The 21,067-nt window shown below is 36.0% G+C and overlaps 1 protein-coding gene across 3 annotated transcripts in view; it reads left to right on the top strand.

Moving 5' to 3' along the window:
• AGPS (alkylglycerone phosphate synthase) overlaps positions 1-16,394 on the top strand; it is a 139,479-nt gene extending 123,085 nt beyond the window's left edge. For 2 of the 3 annotated variants that reach the window (XM_089915989.1, XM_022570097.3), the window contains one exon: positions 10,923-14,605. In XM_089915989.1, coding sequence (XP_089772115.1) covers positions 10,923-11,044 — 122 coding nt within the window. In that variant the 3' untranslated portion in view covers positions 11,045-14,605. Of the gene's footprint in view, positions 1-10,922; positions 14,606-14,843 lie in introns of those variants that run through there. The other variant, XM_022570098.2, reaches the window with a different exon arrangement.
• Positions 16,395-21,067: the final 4,673 nt, after the last annotated feature.

Here is a 21,067-nt window from a genome sequence, read left to right as displayed (position 1 = left end):
GACTGTATCTTGTCCGTCACTGTGTTCCCCAGTCCCTAGAACAGTGACTGGCTGTTCTACATAGAAGCAGATGCTCAATGAATATGTTACGTGTGTAGTTAAGTGCCCAAGCGCTCACAGAATTTGGGGCAATTTTGCAAATTCTCAAACATCTCTGAATTTTTCATGTTAGAATGGCATTAGTCTCCTTGCTAATTTAGCTTCAAACGTTTAATAATCAGGCCTTGTTTGAATATAGGGTCATGTTTAATCATGAAAAGGCTCAGTTTATTCCATAATATTTCTGAGAATGTGTATTAGCATAGTCAGTTATTCTGTGGAAAAGTAGGGTAAAATAATGTGCCTTTCACTACAACTGCCCAACACCAGCCATTTTGGTGTTCTTCCGTAGATGTATTATATATGTAAGATTCCATTTAAGCCTTTATCTTAAAACAAATGCAAATTTGAGAGGCTTACAAACAGAGGGGAAAAAACATAGGCTTTGGAATCAAATCTGTATTTGACTCTTGGCTCTGCACTTAACTACCTGTGTGACCTTAGGGAAATAACTTCTCTGAGCTGCAGTTTTCTCATCTGCAAAATGGGAATAGTACCTACCTCAGATTATTGTAACACTTAAGTGTGATAATGTATGTAAAGCATCAGAAGTGTCCTGCATATAGTAGGTGCTTAAGAAACAGTAGTCTTCTAAAAAAATAAAAGCAGTAGACAGCACCAAGTGAAACTCTGGTTTGTATTCTTAACCCCCTACTCTAACCATTGAAGCAAGGGTTATAGTTTATTTCAAAAAGACCCATATATTCAAGGAATATAATTCAACAATTGTCTTAACATTTTCATCTATAACCTGCAGTTAGTCTCACCCTATAGGAGGTTCTGTTACAATCTGTATGAAAGAGCAGAATAATTGGTAACAAAATTTGCTATAAAAAATGTCTATTTTCATACATGCTTCTCTGCTTAAAGTTAATCATCTAATTTGTAAATTTCAAATATCCTGTGCTATTCAGTATAGTTTCATAAAGCAGAAATCTTCCCATATAAATTTTAAATAGAATGGGTTTAATTATCCTTCTAAAGTTAATAATAGAGCTCTCAAAAGATTGCTTTTTATATGTGTAGAAAAGATTTTCCTTAATTTGCATCCTGAACTTAAAACTCAAGGCAACCTCATAGGAGCATCTTTAGTTACTGACCTTCAGGCAGTATCATGACATTCTCAGTACCATTTTTGAGTTCAAAAGTAGAAGGGCTGGGGGTTGGGAGAGTATTGATGAAGTTTCTCTTAGAGGGTTTGGCCTGTAATTGTGATTAATAACAGTTGCTTTCACTATCTGGAAACAGACAGGCTGGTTTGTCTGCCTACAATCATGCTGTGATAAATGGAGCTATTTTAACTCTGGTTTTGTGTATCAAAGAAAACAGATGTAGTCTGGAACTGGAGGCTATAGGAAATATAAAGCCTGCTTAACTTAATCTTCATAGTGCTTGTTTTTGTAACTGACGAGCTGGTCAGTTTAAACAGCAGCGTTTATGTCAGCCATATATTTAAATTTCAATTTACGACTTAAGTTTTTAAGTTGTTCATCTGCTAAAATTATACCTAAGGCCTTGTCAGGAAGTTAAAAACCTTGATTAAATATAACCAGTCTTAGTTTAAATATTGATGTCTTTACCTAACCAAAATTATTTCCTATTGTTCAGAGAATAATTATGGGGTAGCTGCTCTTAACAGTTTTTGTGGTCTTAACATAATCCAATAGTATCAGGAACTTTAAAAGTAAAAAGAGACTACTCAAAATAATGAGCAAAAGATCAGCTTTGTTAAAAACCTACAGTGTGAAATAAAAGACATACCGATTGGAAAGGATGAATGAAACTATTCCTGTTTATAGATGACATGATTGTCTTTGTAGAAAATCTGCCCCCCCACCCTAAAAAATCTACTAGAACAAGATCAGCAAGATCGCAGAATACAAGAGCACACACCAAGATCAATTGCATTTCTATATATTAACAACAAGCATAAGAAACTGAGATTTAAAATGCAAGTACCATTTACATATGCTCCAAATTAGACATTTAAATTAACAAAATATGTACATGCCTATGCATAAATCTAATAAAATATATACAGGATCTGTGTTCTGAAAATAACAATGCTGATGAAAAAAATCAAAGACCTAAATAAATGGAGAGATGTGTTCATGGATTGGTAGAAAACGACATGGTATAAAGATGTCAATTCTCCCTAGATTGATCTACCTATTTAATACAATTGCTTTCAAAATTTCAGAAAGATTTTTAGTAGATGTAGAAAAGATTATTCTCAAATTTATATGGTAAGGCAAAGGAACTAGATGGCTAAAACAATTCTGAAAAAAGAACAGAGTCATAGGAATCAATTTACCTGATTTCAAGACTTATAATATACAGTCATCAAGACTGTGTGGTATTGGAGGAGTGACATATTGATCAATGGAACAGAATAGAGAGCTCAGAAATAGATCCACATGAATATGTCCAACCAATTTTGACAAAGGTATAAAGCAGTTCAGTGGAGGAAGTATATAGCTTTTTCACCAAATGGTGCTGGAACAATTGGACATTGATAGGTTAAAAAAAGAAAAAAGAACCTTGATCTGAACCTCACACCTTATGCCAAAATTAACTCAACACAGATAATATACTTAAATGTAAAATATAAAATAATAAAACTTTTAGAAAAAAAACAAGACAAAATATTCAAGATCTAGAGTTGGGCAAAGAGTTCTCAGACTGTTCCCCCAGAGTACAGTCCATTACAGGAAAAATTGATAAATTGGATCTCATCAAAATTAAAAATGTTTGCTCTGTGAAAGACTGCTAAGAGGATGAAAAGTTAGGCTACAGAGTAAGAGAAAATATGTGCAAACCACATATCCAATAAAAGACCTATATCTATAATATATAAAGAACTCTCAAAACTCAATAGTAAAATACAAACAATTCAATTAGAAACTGGGCAAAAGACATAAAGAATCATTTCACTGAAGAGGATATACAAATGACAAATAATTACATGAAAAGATGTTCAACATCAGTAACCATTAGGGAAATGCAAATTAAAACCACAAGAGAAACCCCTATACACCTATCAGAAAGCTAAAATAAAAAAATAGTGGCAGTGTCATGCTGGCAAGGATGTAGAGAAATTAGATCAATCATACATTACTGGTTGGAACATAACGTGGTACAGTCATTCTGTAAAAACAGTTGGCAGTTTCTTATAAAATCAAACATGTAACTACCATTCAACCCAACAATTATACTCTTGGGCATTTATACCAGAGAATTGAAAACATAAACCTGTATATGTATATTCAGAGCAGATTTACTCATAGTAGTCCCAAACTGGAGTAAGCTCAGGTGTCCTTCAACCATTAAATGGCTAAACAAACTGTGGTACGTCTATACCATGGAATACGACTCAGCAGTAAGGGGAAACGAACCATCAACGCATGCAGCAACTTGGATGAATCTCCAGGAAATTATGCTGAGTGAAAAAAAGCCAATTCTGAAAGGTTGCATTCTGTGTGATAGTATTTCTATAACATATTTGAAATGACAAAATTAGAGAAATAGAGAACAGATTGGTGGTTTCCAGGAGTTGGGTGTGGGGCGGGGATGACTATAAATAGGCAACACAAGGATCCTTGTGGGGATGGAAATGTTCTGTATCTTGACTATATCAGTGTCAATATGCTGGTTGTGATTTTGGTCTTTTGATAGCTACCAGATGAGTATAGCCTTTCCAATATTGAATCTTTATCAGATTACCATAAGGGAGCAGAAAGTTTGTTTTACTCTTAACTTTTTTTCCTTCAGTTTCTTCTTTGTTACTGGCTTTTTCTCACAAAACTTAAAGTTGATTATAATATTTTTCCACTGAAGCAATGTTGTAAATAGTGAGATTCTAAGACCAGACTGTAAAAGCCAATTTAATCCATGATGTAACTGAGCATTTAACCATTTCAGCTATGTCATAGGATGAACAGATTTGAGAGCTGACAGAAAATCTGTTGTAAGAATGTATTGTTCCCTGCTCCTTCCTACCCTTGCAATTATAGATGCCCAGTCCCAGACAAAGGGCAGGGACAACGTTGTGTTTGCCATCTCTTACCTTGTGCTATATATACCTGTAGTAACTTCCAGCTTCAGGTGTATTTTCTCAGCCACTAGGAGAGAGTAGGTGGCTTGGATAATACCACTTCTCTTTGGACCTCTAAAGAGAACTTTTTCTCCCTAGCAATTTTATGACCAAGACTCTTCTAAGTGCTAGATGTTAGTCTCAGAATACCTCTACTACATTATTATATTGTTACAGAATAATTAACTTTTTATAGTCAGTTTCAGGTGATTAGCAGACAGTTAATCCTAATAGATATTTTCAAGTGTAAGATCTGTTAAAAGTAACTTTAGGTAAAGTTAATTTTTAATGTTCTGTCTTTGGTGTCTAACATAGAAACCACTAGAGTACTTGTGGCTATTTAAATTTAAATTAATTAAAATGAAATAAAAATGTATTTCCTCATTTGCAGTAGCCACCTTTCAAGTGCTTGATATCCACATGTGGCTAGGGGCTACTGTGTTAAATACCGCAGATACAGAACATTTCTATCGACACAGGAAGTTCTACCAGACAGTGCTGTGAAGCTTTATTTCATATATATTTTCACACATTGGCTGGGAAAATGGCCCACAAATATGGCTTAAAAGTTTTTTTCAGTAGATATTAGATTCAAGTCTTTAGGAGTTAAGTTCTGAAATAAACCAGCATTTGTCATTAATGGTAGGTCTACCACTTTTTCCAGAATTTCTTTCAGTTTGGTCAGTAGCCTCAAATTTAGAACAAGGTCACCTTGCTATAGTGAAAGCCATTCACTGCTAATCCAGTTGGTTGTAGCAGTGAAGATATGTTGCTTTTATGGAAATTGTTCGGGCTTCTAGGAGACAGACCTTTGGAAACATATAGTCCGAGATTTCTTGGTCTTGTCACTGTTGACATTCTTTACTAGATTCTTTGTGTGGGGGCCGTCCTGTGCATTGTAGTATGTTTAGCAGCATCCCTGGCCCCTGCCCACTAGATGCTGGTAACATCGCCCCAGTTATGACAACCAAAAACTTCTCTATACATTGCTTAGTGTCCCTTAGGGGGCAGAATTGCCTCTGTTGAGACCTATTGGTATAGTCCAAAGGCTCCTAGAGATTTGAAGGAAAAGAGAGTTAGGTTCTGTGACATACCTTCTCCTATCTTAGTTAATATAGAATAGCTCTGAGTATATCCAAGAAATAATGTCAGAATATAGGGAATGCAAGACAGATAAAACCAAAGGAAATTAAGGAAACCCAGATTGCCTTTCCCTGGATATTTGCATCCTTACATCTTATCTAAAATGGCTTACAGATAACTGTGGTTCAACATTTATTTTTTAACTAACATTTTTTGAATTCTTACTGTGTGACATACACTATATTATGTAACAGGACTACAAAAATGAATAAAACATGGCCTTAGTCTTCAAGGAGCATATGATGTTGACTGTCCTTATCTATTTCATGTTATTTGGCCGTTTACTTGCTTTCAGCTCTGTTGTATAGGCATTAATTGCCACTTGGTTTAAACTTTGGGCGTGTCAAGCCATCTTTTGGGGATGTTAGCAGAATTAGCACTTGATTGTGTTCTGAAGACAGATTGAATCCAGCTCTTGTGATCTGTTATTACCTTGATAATTCAGGCTTTTTTTTCTGTTTCATCATCTCTAAAGACCTATTCAAGGATCTGTAAGATCTTAGAGCTGCTATATAAACTGCACAGATAAAACCTTAGCATAAAGAAAACTGACATATAAAAATATTTAACAAGAGAAAAATCATATAATACCAGATTTTAATTATCTATGAATCTTTCATCTTGATGTCAGAAGTTTCATTAGTAGTAGAAAATATGTCAGATGACTTAATAAATCAAACGTGACTTTAAGTATCCACTAAGCATTAAATTAGACTCCGCGGTAGTCATAGTCCCATCTCATGTGTCTTTAAAAGCTGGGTATTCACATCCCTCAGCTGGAAACCTGTTGGCTTCAGCATGTACCTCCACCGAAGCCAAACACACACACACAGAGATGCCTTAGAGCACAAACTGACGGACAACTAAATCCTCTTTGCAGGTTGAACGCTCTACCCCACACACAAGTGCCTTATAGCACAAACAGATGGACAACTAAACCCTCTTTTCAGGTTGAACGTTCTACCCCACGCCACTCCCTCCCAAAGAAACATCATCATAGTCAGATCACCAGATACCAGAAAGAGTGGAAATTGTCCATTGTCCTTCTCTGTTCTCATCAGTACAGATCAAGTTGCATGGGGCCAGAACCTCATCTGACAAGGGGTTGGTGTCCCTTTAGCGCTAGTTCCTTAGATAATCCACCAGTAGTTTAGTTGGATTAATTAAATCTTGAAATACAAAGTCAGTGCTCAGATCACTCATACAAGAAGCTAAATCTAGATTTTCTTTTTAAAATCTGACCTGTAGAATAGTGTTAAAAAGGTATCCAGGATGCCCAAAGTAGAACTTTCAAAACACCGTTATTTCAATAACGGTTAGGTGCTTTTAACTTTGGCTAAATTCTCCTTCTGAGCTTCAGCTTCAGTAATCTTCTAAACGTACAGCCCATTTCATAATTTGTTTTTAATTTTTTTTATAAATTCATTTTATTTATTTTTATTTGTAGCTGAGTTGGGTCTTCGTTGTTGTGTGCGGGCTTTCTCTAGTTGCAGTGAGTGGGGGCTACTCTTCGTTGTGGTGTGCAGGCTTCTCATTGCAGTGGCTTCTCTTGTTGCAGAGCACAGGCTCTAGAGCACAGCCTTAGTAGTTGTGGTGCACAGGCTTAGCTGCTCCATGGCATGTGGGATCTTCCCGGACCAGGGCTCGAATCCATGTCCCCTGCATTGGCAGGCGGATTCTTAACCACTGTGCCACCAGGGAAGCCCATGATTTGTTTTTTAAATAAGTGTATAATAAGTCTTTTCAGCCTTGTAATCAAATTCATAATTCAGAGAGTTTTTAATTTAGCTAAAAAGAACTCTGGCTAGCAGACCCTAGATGTGTCCCTTTTAAGATGAGATTATTAGGTAGTTTCTGCTAAGTCTTCAGTCCCTTAGACCACAAAGATTAGTTCCAGATAATTTTTGGTGGCTAGGCTGGCCAACATGTTCACATTTTCCACACACAAGACTCCCATTACCCATCCCTCTTATATACATGTCTGTTCATTCTTTGCTGTTGATCTTCCCACAAAATGTATTATTTCTTGGAGCTGTTAGCATCCAAAGGGGACTGTTGAGCCTGTGATTTCAAAAAGCTTCTATTTTCTCTGTTCCAAAGTATAATTTTTTTTAAAGATTTTTTTTTGATGTGGACCATTTTTTAAGTCTTTACTGAATTTGTTACACTATTGCTTCTGTTTTATGTTTTGGCTTTTTGGCTGCAAGGCATGTGGGATCTTAGTTGCCCAACCAGGGATCAAACCACACCCCCTGCGTTGGAAGGCGAAGTCTTAACCACTGGACCGCCAGGGAAGTCCCCAAAGTATAATTTTTAAATGTACTGTATATTATGGAAAAAACACAAAATACTTATTTTATTCTGTCTGTATATACAGTATAAGAAATTAAATTGTAAAAAAGTGAACTCCACTTTTAATTTAAGCAGACAAAGAATTTCCTCCATTAGTTTTCTGTATTTGGCTGGCCTATGATTTTTGTACCTTTAAAAATACATCTAAGACTCTTAAATACCTGGCTTAAGTATTTTGAGCATTGAATATGTAGAAAAAATGAGAATTATGGAATACGGGGTCTCTCTTATTTTCAGAAGTGGTGGATTTGGCTTTTTGTAGCTCTAGTGTTGGCTCTCAAGCTAGGTTTACACTTCTAGAGGGTCAGAAGTCACAGGAGTGTAGCTGAGTCAGTAGTCATGAATACCCCACATCAGGTAATCCAGGTCTGGAAAGAGGAATAAGCTTCATGTGGTATGAAGGTACACATGACTTTTCATGGATAACTGTACATACAAGGAATGTTGAAGTAGTCTTTGGCCACCTGTTATTTGCTGTTTTCATTCATCCATTCTCCCCTTTAGTATGGCATGCTTCCTTTTCTGAAAATGAGTCTACAGATATGTAAGCAGCTACTATATAGTTGTGCACACACGTGTGTTACATATGTCCAGATCAGTATAATAAGCTAATTTCTAAAATGCCTAGCAGTGCAAATAAAGATTGTACAAATGGCATTATTATTGTTGTTGTTTAACTCTAGAATAAAAGTCTTCTACTTTGAAGTATGATCCCATCTTTGGGATTAGGGCCTTTGATGTTTCATTGTTGTTTTTTTAATTTATCAATTCATCTGAGGCAGCCAGAGAAGGTTCTCTAGAATTTTATGAAGACTATTTCCAATAATCTCATATTATAAACGCTTATTAAGCGTTTTTACTTAAACTCTCTTTTCTCTGTGTACATTTATCCTGTAATGTAGTTGACTTAAATTGTTAAGCAAATCCAAAAAGATTTCTAGTCCCTTTAATTGCATAAACTGTGATTTCTGACCTCAGTTCAAATTCTGTTATCGCTAACAGAAGAAGCTTACAGACCTCTGCCATCAGGCCATCAAGGGGTTAAATTATTTTATCAGATATGTTTTTGAGGGGCCACAGCTATGCTGCCTGTACTGCCTTTTATTTTTTTAACTTTCTAGTTCACTAATCAAATGTATGTTAGATTGATTATTGTAAAAGTATGAACCATAGAAAATTTGACAAGATAGATGTGTAAATTATCCTTCTGACAGAACTAATGATGCACTTCAAGCACCTTCTGTTTTCCAGCGCTTGGTGAGCGACTTCATTAAATATGCAGTGGCTGTTGGGTGGCTTCTCAGAGGATGGTTCAGCTCCTTGTGGAATTGGATTATTACTAGAGGTGTAAAACGAGGCAGACAAGCTAGCTGTTGGGCATCCTGCTGAGGTTCTAATGTGCTCCATCTTGTCGGAGCAGTTGTTTGCAGTCTTTTCAGGACAATTACATCCATAACCACAGGACACATTCAGTGAAACTATATTACAGATAACAGTGGAGACTGGCATTGACTCCTTTTCATCCCACTCTCTTGAGTTGCCTCAGTGTTGGTAGCTTATAATAATGCCACTTCTACCATTCACAGAGTAGTTTTTTTTTTTTTTCTTTTAATACCTTGGAGCAAATCTGGAAATAACTGATTTGTAACTTTTTCTAAGTGCAAAAATCGTAGGATATTTGGAGTGAAAAGATTCAGTAGCTTCTAATCCCTTTGCATATGAGAAAGCTAAGGCTGAGGCATTGTGGTGAGTTGTCCCTTAGGGAGATAGTAGGAGGACCTGGTAGAACATCTTTTAGGTGGTAGAGATTGCATGAATAGCAGTTTGTACTGTTTGGCTTCTGGTTTTAGAGCTCTTTTAAACAGAATTTTTCTTTTGAATTTAAGATTTCTTTTTCCTGCTGTAGAGCATTTTTCCTCATCTTAATACCAGCAATGCTTCTTTATTTCTAGAAGCCAAGCAGAAATATTTTGCTTTCTGAGAATGTCATGCTATTTATTATTTTAATGACAACTGGTGGTTTCCTGGAGTACTGGACACAAAAGACGGTTTGAGTTGAGCTTAAAATGGTATTTAAGTTTTCCAAAAGGGAGATTCTGTGGTGGATCACTGAAGCTTGATAAATGAGAGTGCATTTTAGAATGACAGGCTGAATACTTTAATGAAAGAAGGCTTCCCATTTTAGTTGGCCAATTAAATCGCTGCTGATGACTTTGGATCATTAATGAACATTTGTGGAAAATGACCATTTGATTCAATTATTACAATAATACATTTGAAAAGTACTAACCACAAATAATCCTACCCGTAAATAAGATTTATCCATTTTCCCATAGATAAATCAGCATCCTGCTTTGCTTTTTAATGCCAAAGCAAATTGACATTTCAGAATTCTTTTATAGATTAAGTACATATCCTTTCTTATAAAAGTTCTGCTTAGAAAAGGTTACATTTTCGTTGAATGCCTTTTAAAATATAATTTATGCTGCTAACGATTATATTCGTTATTCTCAGAATAAATTAGCAAGACTTAGAAACAAAGAAGGGGAACATGATACAGTGTATAAAAGCAGATAATTAAATTTAAGATGGTTTAGGTATTTGATTTATTTAGTGCCTAAAAAGACTCTAATTCTGGAAAAATAATAGGAAGAAAATAACAATTATTTGAACATGCAAATTTATTTTAAAGTCATATGAAAAGAAAATGCAAATGGAAAGCTCATAACCAGATTTTTTTCTTAAGCCCAAAGTTCAGATTTTCTCAATTTTTTAAAAGCTTTTGTTCTCAAAATATTTTATGGATATATAGCTTGTCAATTTTTGCTGTAGTATACCCAGCAAATTCATCTGGATATGTTTTCTTTAGTTAACTTTATTTTCTCTGAAACTTTGGCATGTTCTGGTAAAGACAGGAGGCGGGTTCTTTTGAAATGCATGTTTTTCTCATTTTGTTATTTGTAAAATGGGCCATAATCTCAGTGCAGGCTCCCTTCATCTCCATTTTACAGTTTACAAAGAAAGGAGACACTGTGGAGCACAGGCTCCCCTGGGAGTACACTGAGCTTAATGAGCTTGATAGTCTGGTGGGCTCAATAAATCAAATACAGCAAAACATTTCTCATTTTTGAATAAAAGCATTTATCACACAGTGTTTGTTCATTCATGGTCATAAGATTGATTGGTTCCCAGCATCATAGTGTATATTGAAGCATTTTTGATTTTGTTTTTCCAGTGGGCAAGTTACGGAAGCAGTGGCTAAAGGAAAGTATCTCTGATGTCGGCTTTGGGATGCTGAAGTCTGTCAAGGAATATGTGGACCCCAATAACATCTTTGGAAACAGAAACCTTTTATAAATCCATTACTATTGTTAAGAAAAATGTCACTTTTTTTTTTAAGTCTTTTAACTATGGTTATACCAGTAATCAGATATATCATGGACTTTATTTCAGCTACCTTTGTTTGTTGGTTTAAAATAAGTTTGTTTCATTCTGTAGTTTGTTTTGTTTCTACATCTATGGATTGACAGATGGTATTCCTAAATCTCTCTCATTGTAGGTGTATCAGTTTACAGCCAACTGGTTGTCATTTCAAATTTCAGTCAGGCAGCACAAGGCTGCCAGTGGTTAATTTCAGAAGAAGATGCTGCCAGCTGTTTTGTATTGATGCTTCTTCTTAGGGACAAAGCCAGATTTTGGTGTCATCTGTTGTTTCTCTAGCCTCTCTTTTAAAAGAACATTTCTGGGAAGCAGCTATCTAGGGAAGGATTCCACTGAGGAGTGATATACATGTATGTTTTTTTAAGAGTGCATTCTAGTGTGAATAGGTCATTAAGGGAGAATACCCATGAAAGAATATAGGCAACCTCTTATTTAGGATGCCTTCAGTTCTGTAAGGTGCTTGGCCTACATTTTTCTTTGAAATTAGTATACAGTTATAAAACCTTAAATCATTAGTATGCTTTATTCTGTCAGGGGACATGTTTTTGTTCTCCATGTTTCTGTTTCTACTGAGGTATGAGTTGTATTTGTATCACTGAGATAACATATTGTTATATCCTAATTCATTCATAATATGTTTTATAAGAAAAGCTGACTTATCACTCATTGTTTGTGAAGAACAGGTTTACCATGAAAGGAATGTCTTTATTCAACTTAGAGTTCTAATGTTTCTCATTTCACATTCTTGTTGCTGAGATGCAGAAGAAGCTACAACAGGAGCAGAAGAGGGAAGACTTCTTACACTGAATGTCTCCAGTTCAAAGAACTGTTTTGGCTAAAGAAACACAGTCATCATTCAGCTACTGAATTTGAAAACCTCAACAGTTTCAATGACAAAAAACCTTTTAAAAAAAAACCCAAACAACATGATAAATTTCCATATAAAAGTAAAGTTTCAATTTAGTTTTTAATAATGGTTTAATGCCTTTTTTGAATTACTGGTTTAACCTAAATTTAAAAATATAATGTATTAATACACATACCATAATCAAAAGTTTGAAATATCATATTTCTTAAACAATAGGGAGAACGTTAACCACATTTAGCGAACATTTTTACATTCAAACCTGGATATTAAAATAAATGAAATGATTACTTTGAATCACTGTCTGTCAAGGTTCATGGTTCACATTTTGAGACAGATTCTTTTCTTAATGTAGTACCTAACTTTTGATAATTTTTTTAGAATTAATATTTGATCAGCTAATATGAGTCAAAATGCAGACTATCCTTTAAAAGGACACACTGTCTGTCTATGTAGCAACAGCTCCAAAGTATTTTTGGGCAGTTTGATACCTTTTATATCTGAAGTAGCCTTAACCAGAAAATCTAAAATTGATTCACAAAATGATATTTTTAAGACTTCAAAATGATAAATAATTTTTAACAAATAAAATTGGCCTCAAACCAATAAACTTAAAATCTGTAAGCAAATCAAAATGAAACATTAGTTTAACAACAAAAACGAAATATTTATTTATTGGAAGCTGCCTCTCTTCATTGGTGATTTATTTTTAATTATAAAATTTCCAGCAGATCTTTGCTTCAAGCCCTTGATATTTGAAATAGTTAGATACTTGAGGAGGAAATTACACTTGCTTCTCAAATTATAAAAATCTCAGCTTTATGAAATGCATCTATTCATGAAAGTAATTTCTCTAATTGGTGATCAAAATGTAAAATTTATTACGATACTAATATCTCACTGGAGTGTATACATGTTTCTGAGTAATTTTTAAAAAATAAAACTTACAGATTCATAAGCAGATCCATTCCTTTGCACGTGATTGTTATAACGTTCTTTCCTAGGGAGTTCAGATTTCAATAACCTCAGAATTAGGAAATGTAACACCTGAAATTGTTCACTATTCTACATGAACCTTATGGAAATTAGTGATTTATGCGTTTGTTTTCTTCCATGCATGCATGACTCTCCAACCTTGATTTTGTAGTGATGACTACATTTTGTAGTTAGAATCATTTCTACAGGGATCATTTTGAAACACATAAACACTCATCAGTACTGTTTCACTCTGATTTAGTAAATCAGGCTTTCCCTGCTTCCACGCATCCACCTCTGAGAGGTGTCTCAGCTGCATAACTGCATAACACCGATTTGTCTTTCTTAAATTAGTCATATTTCTAATATTTTATTTGATGATGTCACATTTGGGTTGACATTTTAGTGGGAATGGGAACTTGCTGCTAGTGAGAAATGGCATTGAATACTAGAGTCAGTATGAACAGGCTTTATTGACCCCTAGAGAAACAGCTGCCTTAATGTTTGGTGCACTTTACAGTGTATAAGTGAGTTTATTAGTGTTATGCTAAGTAATGTGAGCTTTTTTAGTTTAGTAAGAATTGCAGAAGCCACATGTTTATTGTGCCCAGCATTTTACCACAAAGAAAGAGGATTAAATTCTTTCCTCTCTTGAGGAATTGGGAGTTTTCTTCCTAAATGCTTACATACTATAGTACTATTACTTAAAAGCTGTTTATGAAGCTGGAAGCATTCTAATATACATAGCTGTGTTGATGTATTTTGGAAAACAAAAACGCAGTGAAGGATGAACTTCCATCAGTGTGTGTATTAAACCAGATACAGATGGTTGCAAGAAAACCTCTTTTTCAGAATATTCTCTTAGTAACTGCTGAGTCCTAGCTTGCAGTTTTGAAAATGACTTTTGCTTGTTGGCTTCAGAGGTTTTCCATTGTCATATTCTTTTATAGCTGCAACTTCTTAACTATAGCTGATCAGACAAGCCCTGTGGTCCCAAGCTGAAGTCTGTAGCCTTGGCTGTTCAGACAGGCTGAGTTTGGTCGAACATCTATTCTATGTAAACGTAGAACACAAACATTTATTATGCATTGATGCACAAACTGCACATGCTGGTGCTTGAAGCAGCCAAGGGGGAATTCTGTGGAAAGCATGTCTACATTTTAAGAAGCACTGAGACAGGAGTTAAGGACAGCTTTAATAGCTTTTTGCTACCACTTAATCTTTGGCGATTTCGATTTTAATTAGGGTTTAGCTCGTGGTGGGAGAAAAGCCGAAAATAACAAGTGCCAGGATAGGATTGAAGAATCCAGAATCACCTTTGGCTTTATGAAAGCTTGCCTTTGCTCAAGGCTTCACGTTCCCAAATGAGCCACCTGTCAATATATACATTTAATCCTCATTAATTTCATATAGTACATTGATGCGGAAATCCAGAATGTGTAAAAGATTGTTTTAAACTATTGAAATACACTGTGTAACATGAAGGATGTAAGTTACTCAGCTTTCTGCTCCCTAAAGCAAACAGTGTTTGTCTTTAGTGTGAAATTTAACTGTAAAAACTACCTGTAATGTCAACAGATTATAGAAACTTATATTATTAATAAAATGGACCTGGGTTTAAGAGATTTTTTTCTTCAGAGGGGGTGTGAAGCTGTTCATTCTTCTGTTTGCGTCTGGGTTTTTCTTTCGATTTTAGTTTTTCATCTTCATATTTCCTCTGATTTGAAAACAAAATTAATTTTTATAATTTTATTGATGAAGCATGATCAAGTACAACCTAAATATGAACTAAATCCTTTTGGATTGATAGATGAATATATTGTTAGCTAGGTTTTATTACTCTCTAATCATTTTAAATCAATGTTATATTCCTAGGAGGTGTTTAGTCTCCTGTGAACCTGAAGCATTCCCATTTGAACCTTGGAAGATCCTCAAAGAATGAGCGCTCTTGTGCTCTCCTAACCACAAGAATTCCTTAACAAATGTGAGTAAGGACCACTGAAGCCAAAGAACCATCACAGAATTAAGTAACTTTAGTTCTGTGAACATGAAAAGGTTTCTTTTTTGGTTCCCAAAGGAGATTATTTTATACTTTTTTTTTTCCACAAGGAACAAAAATAACACATTAAGTATCATTAAGAGCATTTTTCAAAGACTCTGAACTTCCAAATCAGAAAGAGAGAGAGAGAGAAGGAAAAAAAATATTTTAGTGTGGATTTCTAAGCAGCATATATACATGTTTTTAAGGCATCTTATTGTTGGCAGTGTTTTTTGTAAGCACCCTATGAAACATGTTGTTTAACCCCTAAAGCAATCTTGTTCACATATCCAAAAAGGACATGAAACGCTTGTGCTGGTATAAAGTTTCTCTAAATAATTATTTTTTGAGCTATTTAAAGAATGTCCCCAAAAGCTCACAGTGCCTTGTTGGGATTTTTTTTTCCATGAAATAGCCATTATTTAAAATGAGTGGGAGAGGATAAGTCTTTAAGGCCAGAGCTTGTGTAGCAGTTCAAGGCTATTCCTCTTCAAGAACACGTCAGAATGAAGTAGTTGTGTGTGGAAACACAAAAGATCCTTTCCACAGTGTTGGTTTCAATCACCTATTCTAGCATATTTAACTAATTGTGTGGTGGACCTGTACTCTCACATACACCTATTCAGTCAGTGGGATTTACATGTACTTTCTTGCATTTTCATTCCTTGTGTCCCAACTTAGTAGCCCTAAGGTGTGGGTTGGTGGATGTGGCATACTCAGTCCTGGAGACACCCCCTACATGTTTTGGGTGTTTGCTCACACAGCTCCCTGAGGAGCAGAGCCTGGAGGAGGGGAGGGGGGTGGGTTCTTATTCCTTATGTTGGGGGTCAGTCCTTTTTGTGTGTGATGGTGCCTTCAGAATAATGAATATTTCTGTTTCTGAACAATGATAAATCTTCTGAGAAATATGTGTAGGTTATATTTTTTAATTTTTGTCCTTTTTCGCTAAGCCTGTGAAATACTTTGGCTCTGATACAACTTGACTTGAATAATATCTTATCCTGAGTCTTCCTCTAAGGCAGTGCATATTCCTGCCAGTACTGTAGTCATCTTTTGGGAACTACATGTGGGTAAGCACTTGTATGTAAGCCATTATACTGCTGTAACTAATGCATACAAACAATTCTTCTCTTTACATTAATAGTCTTAAAAGTGGATATGTAGTGGGAAGGAAAATTCTTAAGGGAGTCCAGCATAGCTTTGTCAGTTCAGACTGAGCCATACTGTTTTCCAAAGGGCTCAACACATAGTCTATATACTGTGCTTTCAGTGTATGTTTGGATCTCCTTTTACTGCTTTTCCTAGAATGTACTGTTCTATAAGCAAATGCCCATGTGTGATTTTTAAGATGTGCTGGGAAAAAAATAAAACAATACCAAAACCATTCATTGTTACGGAAATTGTTGCTTTTTTTCATGTTGATTCCATCTAATCTTTACAGTGTGTTCCCATAAGTAGCCTCTCTAGTAGTGAATGACAAGTGCACAGATACTGATTTTGTCCCTGCCTGTGGCTCCCACACTGGAGGGAAGGTTGTAGTTGTCTGGGCTCTGAAATAACTGAAGATTGGACCTGTCGAACACAGTCTTACTTGATACATTTAAATAATAACTTGCCATACTAAGAGTTTAGCTCTTATATAATAATTTAGTTGTAGTTAGTTAAAGAAAGCAGTTTTCTGCCGGGCTCATATAAGGCTCAGACTGAATGAACCTTAGAAATCATCTCATCTTTTTCCCAAACACAATTGGTATCTGACCATCCTACCCCTCAGACCACAAATTGATCACCAGTTTTTCTGAACATGTGCTGTGACCACATGGGAATTTACTGCTTTTCCAGCAAGCCTTTTCCCAGTTTCTGAAATCTTCCGGTATTAAGAGGTTTTTACTTATAAGACTGAAATCTGTTTCTCCCTTCTATCCATTAACGTAACTTCTGTCTTGTGTAGTCATGAAGAATTGCCCAGTTGCTCTGTTGAAGGGCAGCTCTGCAGGCATTTAAAGACAGCTCACATTCCCCCAGATCTTCTTCAGTCACCTGTTGCTCCTGTCAGTTCTAGACCCTTCATCATCCTAATCTCTCTCCATATGTGCCCTTTTGATGTTTTTAAAGTGAGGTGTCGAGTTCTGAATGTTCCAGAATAGGACTGATGATTCCCTTATTCCTTATTCCAATATTCTTTAGTCACTCTTGCATTTTTGGTGGACAGTGGACATTACACTGTCATCTCACACTGAACTTGAATTTAACAGTTTGTCTTTTCTGCATGTGCCATTTTGTCCACATCTCCATGGAGGCTGATTTTTTATTTTATATTCATTTTTATTGGAGTATAGTTGCTTTACAATGTTGTATTAGTTTCTGTTGTACAGCAAGGTGAATCAGTTATACATATACATATATCACCTGTTTTTTAGATTTCCTTCCCATTTAAGTCACCACAAAGCATTGAGTAGAGTTCCCTGTGCTAAACAGTAGGTTCTCATTAGTTATCTATTTTATATATAGTAGGTATATATGTCAATCCCAGTCTCCCAATTCATCCCACCCCCAGCTTCCCCCCTCGCCTCGGTATTCATAAATTTGTTCTCTACATCTGTGTCTCTATTTCTGCTTTGCAAATAAGTTCATCTGGACCATTTCTCTAGATTCCACATATAAGTGATAGTATACGATATTTGTTTTTCTCTTTCTTCACTCTGTATGACAGTTTCTGGGTCTATCCACGTCTCTGCAAATTGCACTGTTTTGTTCCTTTTTATGGCTGAGTAATATTCCATTGTATGTACGTACCACATCTTCTTTATCCATTCCTCTGTGGATGGACATTTAGGTTGCTTCCATGTCCTGGCTCTTGTAAATAGTCGTGCAATGAACATTGGGTTGCATGTATCTTTTTGAATTATGGTTTTCTCTGGGTATATGCCCAGGAGTGGGATTGCTGGGTCATACGGTAGTTCTGTTTTTAGTTTTTTAAGGGACCTCCATGCTGTTCTCCATAGTGGCTGTATCAATTTCCATTCCCACCAACAGTGCAAGAGGGTTCCCTTTTCTCCACACCCTCTCCAGCATTTATTGTTTGTAGATTTTTTGATGATAGCCATTCTGACCAGTGTGAGGTGATACCTCATTGTAGTTTTGATTTGCATTTCTCTGATAATTAGTGATGTTGAGCATCTTTTAATGTGTTTTTTGGCCATCTGTAGGTCTTCTTTGGAGAAATGTCTATTTAGATCTTCCCCCCCATTTTTTGATTGGGTTATTTGTTTTTTTGATATTGAGCTGCATGAGCTATTTTGTATATTTTGGAGATTAATCCCTGAGGCTGACTTTTTAAAACCCTCATTACTTATATTTATTCTTAGTAAAATTTGTATCTTACTGTATTTAGTTCCAGATTTTCAAAATTTTAGAATCTTGACTCTTACCCAGAGTATTTTTTGTCCCATCCAGCTTTGGGACATCAATAGAATTGAGACATGTACTGCCTGGATTCTCAACCAAGTAATGGCAGGCATCTGCAACACACAACAAGGGCCAATAACACATCCAGGAAAGAGCATTCAGGGTTCAGCTAGCGCACATTTCCACTTGACATGCTCTTGTGTTCACCTCTTATTTTTACATTTTGTCAACAAATAGGCCTTTTTTCAATGAATCAGCGTTTATGCCAGACAAACTTTAAACATGCAAATGACGTCTACTTGGATTTAACATCGCCAGCTGCCAGACTGAAATCCTTTGCTAAAGCTTGCTGCTCCAATTTCCTGTGCTACCCTATCAGAAAAACAAATGAAGTTTTTAACTGCCATCACATTTACTTTTGCCTGTGTTTGCCTTCAGGGGCATGTCTCTTCTTTTTCAATATACTCGTAAACTCATCTTGTGCTGCATTTTCTGGTGTGATCTGTTGATTGGGCATAGTATTGACTGATGGACAACCTCTAAATCCATTCTTGCATAGTTCTGTCACATCCTTTGTACCTCATTGTGTCCACATTAGATCTGGAAAGATAATTTTTTTAAATGACTGAAATTTGTCACTGTAAAGCTGTAAAATAACTTAGGAGAAGGTGGAGTTCTGAGTCTAAGAACACAGAGAAAAGGGTTCTATTCTGGAAATTTTGCAGGTGCTCCATTTTTCTCTACCAAACTACTAGTCACTTTTCCTATTTGGGCCTAATATCTTTTGTAAAATGAAAAACTCTGAGCTCCCTTCTAAGTCAGTCTCAGTGATTCTGATGAGTCTCTATTTTTGCCAAACACTACCCTAGAATTGATTATTGCATTAATAATTTATTTTTTAATTTAACCATTATTAGCCAGACACTGCTGGGCACTTAACCCTAGACAAGAAGTTCTAATTGTTATCACAACAACCCTGTGAAATGTATGGTATCGTCCCCTTTTTTCCGGTGAAATAACTGAGATTTAGCGACGTTGAATAACACACACTGTTAGTAGCTGGGAAGTGGCATTGCCAGGAGATGGAGCCAGGTCTGACAAAATCCAGTCTCTGTGCTGGCTGCTTCACTGCTCTAGGCTGCTTGTGCTGGGTAGTAAGTCTGATGTATACAGAATTTCTGCTTTTTAAAGTAGATTGTTAGTCATTGCCCTCCACAGAAGGGCACAAGTACAGAGGGGAAACAGCTGTCTTCATGACTACATGCCATAGAAATACCAGGAAGCCTTTTGTCCCAGATGCTGTCATGCTCTGTAAATGTGTAATCCCTGCATTGATGCCTTTATAGATTTAATATGAAACTCATGAAAGGAAGTGCTGTGTTTGATGGACTTAATAACTTTGCATTTTTATAACTTTAATATTGTATTCCTTTGAGCTGTACTTAAAAATGTAAGAGTAACCTGTTACTATAAGTCATACATATTCCTGTAGAGAGACTAGAAACTGAAGACTATTTAAGATTAAAGAAATGTTTTATTATAATCTAAGACCAATCTAGGTTCTTTGGAAAGTCACAGTTCCTTAAAACTGCTAATTTAAGAATTAAGGTTGCTGCTGAAGGATTAGGGTACTCAAAAAGTTGCATATATTTTATAATTAGAATGAAGGTGTAAGTATAGAACTTGATGGTTACAGTCATGGTGATTATGTGGTTGGACAACCAAGAACCCAGAGTTACTGGCACATTACAAAATGTGCTGTTTAACTAATACTAAGGGTATATAGCCCAATAAGTGGAAACGAAACCCCCAAATGTCACATTAGTCCCAGTGGTAGGTCAGCAGGGGATAAGAGGCAGTTAGTGAATGGTGGATAGTGAGCTGCAAGTCACACCATTGGTAGGAAGCTGCTCAGTGTGGCAGAGAATACCCTCAGGAAAGCACAACCTCCCAGATGTTTCCAGATCACCAATAGTCATTAAAAAAAAAAAAGACAAAGGAACATAAGACCAAAGATTGTATTTAAAAATGCTGATGTTCACCAGAAATGAAAGGTTTGTCTTTGGTGATGTTATCTTTTTAAAATCAGTTAGTGTAGATAGCCATATTCTGCTTACCTGAACAGACTTCCAGCACTGCTAACCCTCCGAATGCCAGTGTGGAAATGAGCCCAAGCAAGGATTATAGGGCAGAAGGGTCAGAAAGTTACTCTCTTAACACTTCCCCTCCAAGCCATTTGCCCTTTCTTTAAAAAAAAATTTTTTTTTCTCATTTGCCCTTTCTTATCTCACTAGAAGCTTATTTACTTGGGCATCTACCCCATAGCCCTCAACAAACACACAAATTGTTCTAACCTCAGGCCAAACCTATCACTGACAATTCTGTTTGGATTCCACCTGAGGTGCTCCTCTGAGGTCTGAGAGGCCATACCTCTATCACCCCTTTGGGAGGGAGTGTCATCTTCTATGATTACAGCTGTCTCATTGCTCAATGATCTCTGCCATCCCCACAGTTTCCCAATTCCCAGTTGTCTGCTTCTCATGAATGGGTCAGAGTTAGCCACTCTACACCTGACCTTCACAGATGACATTAGTGTCAATATCCATGCCACAGCTGAGGGCAAATTCAAAGAGGGGCTGTCATGAGAAATATG

Source organism: Delphinapterus leucas, chromosome 8, assembly GCF_059928025.1.
Source record: "Delphinapterus leucas isolate spDelLeu-1000000601 "Yukka" chromosome 8, BTC_Dleu_Yukka2, whole genome shotgun sequence".
In the NCBI taxonomy this organism is placed as follows: Eukaryota; Metazoa; Chordata; class Mammalia; order Artiodactyla; family Monodontidae; genus Delphinapterus; species Delphinapterus leucas.
The sequence above is the reverse complement of the archived record's forward strand: the minus strand, read 5'-3'. Positions and strand labels throughout refer to the sequence as shown.